Source organism: Sinocyclocheilus rhinocerous, unplaced genomic scaffold, assembly GCF_001515625.1.
Source record: "Sinocyclocheilus rhinocerous isolate Xijiao unplaced genomic scaffold, SAMN03320098_v1.1 scaffold28, whole genome shotgun sequence".
Lineage (NCBI taxonomy): Eukaryota > Metazoa > Chordata > Actinopteri > Cypriniformes > Cyprinidae > Sinocyclocheilus > Sinocyclocheilus rhinocerous.
In genome coordinates, this window is record NW_015652416.1 from 1,468,005 (window position 1) to 1,475,490 (window position 7,486).

General features: G+C 38.2%; 1 protein-coding gene across 5 annotated transcripts in view; it reads right to left on the reverse strand.

The window, feature by feature from the left end:
- Positions 1–1,226: 1,226 nt before the first annotated feature.
- Positions 1,227–7,486, reverse strand: part of LOC107714998 (homeobox protein Hox-C3a-like) — a 40,016-nt gene continuing 33,756 nt past the window's right edge. For 2 of the 5 annotated variants that reach the window (XM_016521012.1, XM_016521013.1), the window contains exons 3-5: positions 4,341–4,510; positions 3,867–4,149; positions 1,227–2,530 (exon numbers count right to left, since the gene is read on the reverse strand). In XM_016521012.1, coding sequence (XP_016376498.1) covers positions 2,136–2,530; positions 3,867–4,086 — 615 coding nt within the window. In that variant the 5' untranslated portion in view covers positions 4,087–4,149; positions 4,341–4,510 and the 3' untranslated portion in view covers positions 1,227–2,135. The other 3 variants (XM_016521014.1, XM_016521015.1, XM_016521011.1) reach the window with 3 other exon arrangements.

Here is a 7,486-nt window from a genome sequence, read left to right on the forward strand (position 1 = left end):
GTTTAAGTACAGCAAAGCACTCAGCATTCCGTTTAGTTGCACTAAAGGGGCCACCGGGAGGCCAACTCCTATTTTGCATATGGAACACTGCCGCGTGGTGATGAATGGTAAGTTCAGCAGTACAGCACAGACGGTGTTCCATTCTCTCGCGGCCACTCGTATAAAGATATGTTCGTGCACTTATCTGCAAATACCAGTATCAGATTATTTATTTAGCTCTGTGATTTAGCCTCAACGATTCATTACAGAATCATTAGTTCCTTTAATCAGAATGAATGGAATGAAGGGCTATTTCCATCCTCTTGATTACAGATGCTGCATTGTAATCTATAAACGGAAACAAGGTTGAGAATATAGTTAAACCTATGATTAATTGTGCAATGTTGCCGATAGTCCTGAAATTAGTTAAGCCAGTGGTTTCAGACCCTCTAGGAACGGGGTTGAGAACCACTCAAGGCTACTAAGTTAGGCTACTAATTATATTGGGTCTAGATTGATTTATGCAGAATAACTGAGATTGGCCAAACTGAAATTGCTCAATTAGTTCAAATTTCAGCTGAAGTTAATATTTTTGAAAAGGTAGATTTTGCTGTTCCGTGCTTAGCTTATAAAATGACACACGGCGACGTCCTAATTAAACATAATTAATCAAAATGAGTTATCACCCACTCTGCCAGGGGCGGTGCCCACAAGCCTTGGCTTCTTCACTGCTAACGTTGCTGTAGTCCAATTTTGCACAAATGTAATAATAGGCTGTTTTTAGAAAAGGAGAAAACCAAATCTGTTTTCTTCAAATCTGTGCTTCAGCTCCCATACTGGAGAAGAGCATGTTGGAAGGTTGGAAGAGAAGTGCACTGCCTGTCATTAGGCCCAGCGGGTTGAGCGGTTGTGAAGCTGCTCGAGAGAGAGAGAGAGAGAGCGCCTTGTCTAAATGATTAATGTTGCGAGGTTGGGAGGCGGAGGCGGAGGCGGAGGAAGGCATATATGTAAGGTTATGTTTTAAGAATACAAAGTACAGTATTGCCTAATTCAAAAAGTATCAAAGTAAAATCCACAGAGGCACTTTAAAGCTAAATTAAGATTCACTCTCAGTTGTTTTTTTACCAAACTAACAAAGAAGATCTGAAAAACAACAGAATGACAACAGTGTCATTTACATGCAAAACATTCACCTTTATTAACTATCCAGAGGGATTTAATTAGTTTGAAGCAACCACTTTGCAGTTTCAAAAAGCATGCTTTTAATCAGATATGACTGAAGTACACTAAAAGTGGTAAGAACTAGAATCATGAACATATTTTACAATGCAACTCTGGCATGTTCACACTTTCAAAAATCAAATCAAAACATTATCAAAGCAAGAATTCTGACAATGACGTAGCATTGTGACAGTGTTTTGTTTCCCGTTTTGTTGCTTTATTCATTTGTCAGTCAAAACACCATGAATTCAGATTCAAATGAACAGTACTTTCAGTATAAACAGGAAAACAAAACTTTGCGTAAAGTCAAACTCAGTCAATAGGAGAACACATCATTATTCAACATGGGTTGAATGTTTGAACATTTCTGGCCATTATAATCAACAACATTCCAAGTTAGGAGTGTCAGCACATGCCGTGGGAAAAATAGCATATCATTTTGGGAGCAATAAAAATATGTTGTGCACTTACAAAAGTTGAGCGGATGTTAATGACCATTCAAAGTCTTGAATGCCCTTTTTAAATTGTATTTTCTGTGCCCAAGAGATAAACTTGTACAAGTGAGCCTGGATCTGTGCGCAATAAATCTTGGCGCTTTGCAAAGATATTACTACAGCAGTTTATGCACAGTGGAGACTAACTCTGATTTACCATGTACTAGCTGATAACATGTAATCTGGTTCAGAGTGAACTTGGCTATTGAACTTAAATTTTCATATAAATCGTCATGTAAGGGCAATAAATCTTCAATGTCCTTAAATATAAATCATGTCAGAGAGAGTTATAATGCGGGAAATAACTGGTCAGTGACAGAACAAGTACATATTTTGTGGAGAATTTGCATTTCACATATCCAAGAGGATTCAGTCATTTCCACCATTGATGTGAATCGTGCTTTAGTGCTGGAGAACCTGGTTGTTGGACTTCCTGTAGTTTCACCAGTGGCTCTGGGCACAGTTCATACCAGACATTGATGGTCTCTCATAGTGGTATTGGAATTTTAATGGCACTGGAGGATCCACTGTGCTGCCACTAATCACAAAGGGCTGGTTACCTGTTTCCAGGTAGGAGTAAGAGGACTTAGCCATTGACTTTTCTTTGTGATCTTTCTTATACTTCATACGACGGTTTTGGAACCAGATTTTAATCTGGCGGTCAGTGAGCTTCAGCAGCGCAGCCATTTCAAGTCTCCGGTTGCGGCACAGGTAAGCGCTGAAGTGAAACTCCTTCTCCAGCTCGAGCAGCTGGGAGGAGGTGAACGCTGCACGTGCCCGTTTACTATTAGAACAGCCGCTATCCTGTACATCACCACTGCTGTACCTGGAATCACCTGGAAAGTATGCAGATATATAGAAATGTTAAAGTACATCAAGTCTAAGATCTGTCAAGGTTTAGATAGTGAACAGAACTCTCTTCCCAAAGTATTAACCATGTTGCATAGCATAATACCAGAGCAAATCTCTCTGATGCCTAAACTGTGATGATGAAAATGTAGCATGACATCCTTGAACATGCTCAGCTGCAAGTTTAAACCCCCAGTGATAAATCAGTGTACTGAGAATCCAGCACACTGTCTGTGGGCAGACCACTGTTGGTAGACTAATCACTAAGTTAATTATCCATTTCATATGATTTCTACTGTGATTAGATTCCTAATGATTGTGTGTGTATTGTTTTTTTTCACCCATTGTCCTTCCTATCAACAAAAGTTCTTCAAGAAGTGACCTCTCAATGCCATAATGTTATTACTGCACATATAAGCTGAAAATCACAATTATATATATATATATACCACATATATAACATGTAATTAATTGTTGTATATGTGTGGAGAATGTTCACTAGTGTAAATGTATGATTTTGCTTAGGTTAAAATAAGTGAAGCAGTCTTATCTGTGTGACCCAGAAAAGCATAGCCTCAGATAATATAAAAATTTCACTGTATACTTTTTTTATTATTCCGCTCCTTAGTAAAAGTTTAAACTTAATCAAGTTCACAGAACAACTGGCTGTCTCTAGAAAATATTACTTTTCTTAGAAGTTCTCTTCTTTTTTTCCCCTTTTATGCAGCTTATGCATTTTTAACTTGAGAAGAAGATATTTTCATACAGTGTAAGTGCTGTTAGACAAAAATTACTATACTTAAAATATATACATTGTAATTGTGTTTTTGTCAATGAGTAATAAGCATACAATAATATTTGCCCCATCTTGTTTTTTGTTTGTTTTTGTTTTTGCCCCATCCATGTGTCCACATTGACCTTGATGGACTGGACTGATAAAAAAAATATATGGATTAATTACCTTAACTGAACACAATAAAACTTTAGTTTGAGACACATTTGTTTTCTTCTTACATGGATGTTTACTGTAAATGAGCAGTCTTTATTAGTCAAGATTGAAATGTTGCCTGTAATTAGGGGTTCATTTTCTATTTAAGAAGGAAGGAAAATAATTGATTAATAATTGATTAATAACTGTAGTTCTCAATTATGTCAGTCATTGACATCAGTGTCTAAGTGACAAATCACATTAACATAGAACCAAATCTGACCCAGCTGTTATTCATTATCGACTAAAATATGACTGACTGATTAGATTAAGTGGTTATTTCTAAGCAATACAAATCAATATACCTCATTTAGTCCAAAAACGAGTTCTCTCACCTGATTCCACGACGTTAATGGAGCTGAAGCTTATAGGTGTATGTATCTCTCTCATCCAAGGGTACTTCTTGGTTGAAAAGCAGGAAGTTGACAGCTTGCACCCCTCGTCTCTTTCCGTTGCATTCGCCCGGTCCAAGGATTTTGTCGTTTCATTCGCGGAGTGGCTGACACCAGCAGAGGATGAATAGGGATGTTGAGAGAGTTTTTGAAAGTTCCACATATGGCCTTCATAATGTTTTGATGAATTTTCTTCAGCATGTTGTCTCCACGCAAAACTGCTCTTCTGCAGAGCACAAGGGGAGAAATGTGGCTCCATAGAACAAACATGAGATTTATTGCAACATATCTTGTTCAAGTAAGCATTGTTAACATGAAATTCGTGAAACGAATTCTTGTGCATCTCTAACCGCCCTAATCACTCCGGTTGGATAATTGATCACACAAGGTGTAGGAAAGACATTAAAGTACACTCACTGCCGTCTTTAATTGTTTTCCAACAAGGGTAAACAATGTAGTCACGTGATGGCCTCCTCCAATAGCCTCGCGCACTGGCTGTTTGAGTTGTAAAGTGCTGGAAAGCAACCAAACGAGGATTCCGTTTTCCTCCGCATTCTTCAACTATTTTGCAATTTCGAATGATTATCCTGTGGACAGACGAAAAGCCATGAGCAGGGCGCATACATTACCCTGTTACCGTGCTGACAGAGTTGAGAGAGCGTGATTTGGGAGGTGGGAGGGTTGAAAGAGACCCATTTGGACAGAGAAAAGACATGCATGTCTGGGATCGCGTCTCCTTAGTTTTGCCACAATGGATTGCAGAATACAGACTTCATTTCGGTGAAAACGTTTTATAATACAATGTTTGAAACCTTGACTAACTTATCAGTCCTCTTGTGGTAGGTATTATATAATAATCGACTTATTTGCCTTATAGTTAAATAACTGTTCCTGTAACGCTTTACAGTTGTAACAACAGCTCCATACATGTATTGATTTTTTTTAAATATATATATATATTTAAAATCTTCTTAATCCTTCGTAAAACAGCCATGTAGATGTTTTAGCAGTGCTTTTTATTAATAAAATATTTCAGTAACATACATTGTTTGTCTTTCTCCATCGTCATGTTTTTTGTAAAAAAAAAAAAAAAAAAAAAAAAAAAAAAAAAAAAAAAAAAGGATAAACAACGTTTCTGAGCTGTGAAAGAAAAACTGCAACACACGTTAAATGGATCTGTCGAATACTAATGGCGTTTCTATTCAATTTCCGACGTGTGTTGAGATTTCTGCGCATTTTTACCTGGTGAAAAAGACATCAAGAGAATCAATGGGTGTGGTCAAACAAAGGGATTTTGAATGTCAGTGCTGTACTGACAATGCACGTCAAAAATAATCTTAAGTGCAATGATAAGAGTTTCGTTTTTCCATTCACTGGCAGTGTAAGGAAATAGTCGCCGAGGTGGCTATTTGCTCGTCTCGGGTAACCAAAGAAATACGTTCAAGTTCATCGCCTGTAGTAGCTAATCGCATTGTCTACTATTTAAAACAACGTCCTGATGAACAAAGAGCAGGAACAGCCCGGATTTGGCGTAAGCACGACATTTTAGGGCAATGGTGAAGTCTTTAGAAACTTGTTGGAGTCGGGTAACTTGTTGTTTTTAACGTCATTTTAAATAACTACAGTTTGATCACAAAACCTTTATATTCGCAACAGAATTAGCCTTTGTCCTCTGACGTCATGAAGCTAAGCTGGTGGAGGGAAGGGGGTCATTGCTACAAAACGCTATTTAGCGCTCAACCTGTCCAGATCACTGTTTTTCCCAGACACCTATCGACACAGTAGGATTCGTTTTTAGCCAATTGCTAATTATAACGACTGCTTGTCGACAACATTATACATAAAGCAGTCACGCTGAAGTAAGTTAGTATCCCCAGTCTGAAATGAACATAAAAGACATCACCCTTCCTTAGGCTACATGAAGCTAAGCTGGTGGAGGGAAGGGGGTCATTGCTACAAAACGTTATTTAGCGCTCAACCTGTCCAGATCGCTGTTTTTCCCATACACCTATCGACACAGTAGGATTCGTTTTTAGCCAATTGCTAATTATAACGACTGCTTGTCGACAACATTATACATAAAGCAGTCACGCTGAAGTAAGTTAGTATCCCCAGTCTGAAATGAACATAAAAGACATCACCCTTCCTTAGGCTACATAAGCTGTGGACAGCGGTTGTCTCGCACAAGTGATTAATTGTGCACAAGGACTGAAAACCAGTCCCTTTTCATTTACTCTCCACAGTGTCTTGTTTGAGTATTTACTCAGACACTCAGTACTGTCAATAACATGTCTAACGTATTTTCGAAGACAAAGACTGATAGCCTCAGCGATTCACTCTTTGTCTTGCAGGGATTTTTTATTTGTATTTATTTACTTTATTCAGAGAATGCTTATAATAATACACAGCTCTCAATGAGTTTCTGAAACGCAAAGAAAGGCCTGCCAGTATGGGCAGGTATGTTTTTGATTTGAATAATGGTCGTGTCAGTGCTCACACATATTAAGATAACTTTGGACTGCATTAAAACAATGACGTGTAAAATGGCGGTAACAATGATAGCAATTTAAAAGCCTTGTATTTCATTTCGGATGGTTTAACTAGTCAAATCATAACCATTCATGTACTGTTTATTAAAGAAGAATATCAAGGAGCCATGGGGCTATCCTCTTCGGTTGTAAGGCTAAAATCAATCTTTTCCTAAAAACGATTTGTTATTTTGAGTTCAGTGAATTGCTGTCACAAGCCTTGTCAAATAGAAGCATTCACTATGCATATTACAAGTACGGCTTCTGCCGAGCTGCAGCGCTATTAACATGAAATAGCCTATTACTGCGCCCGATTGTGCAAGGAATGCAAGTGTACTCATTCCATAATCACATATGAATTAGATATTCAATAAATGCTATTTAAACAATTTCGATGCATTTTTTATTTTATTACTATTAATATTTTTGGAAGTGGTGGAGGAAGCTATTGGGGAGTTTATTATTATTCTGCAGGTTTTATGGTCCCCCTTGCACCTTTCATATATTTCAAACTCTTCCCTTATTGTTTGAAAGTCGCCTGTGATCTTGGGAATTTTCTAATTAAAGTAAGTTTGTTCCCTTGTCTCATGCCGCTGAGTCCGCTGAGTCAATCTGAAAAGGAATCTTTGATGTAGTGGCTCAGCAAGACCATAACTCAGCGCCTCCGCCGCCTCCGCCGGATTCTCAGTGAACTCTGTTTGAACCACGTTGCTGGCAATAAATCATTTTTCTTTCTCTCACAAAAGCGCGCCGGTCGCTCTGGGTGTCAACCATTTTATAATTCCTCCCTACCTTCTGCGCTCTTGTGGTTGCTGACACAAACAGCTGCATAAAACATCGATAATAACATCGCTTAACCATTTCATGCAAAAACAGGCCCTCTAAAGAGAATAAAAACGGCAATGAGGCAAACGCTGGAAATAATAAACAAATTAATGCAATGTACAAAGCGCCGGTGCATACAGCTGTCTGTTGCTTTCTCTACCACTCCAACGCTTGAGGACATAGCCTAAACATTTTGGAGAGAAAAAAAAA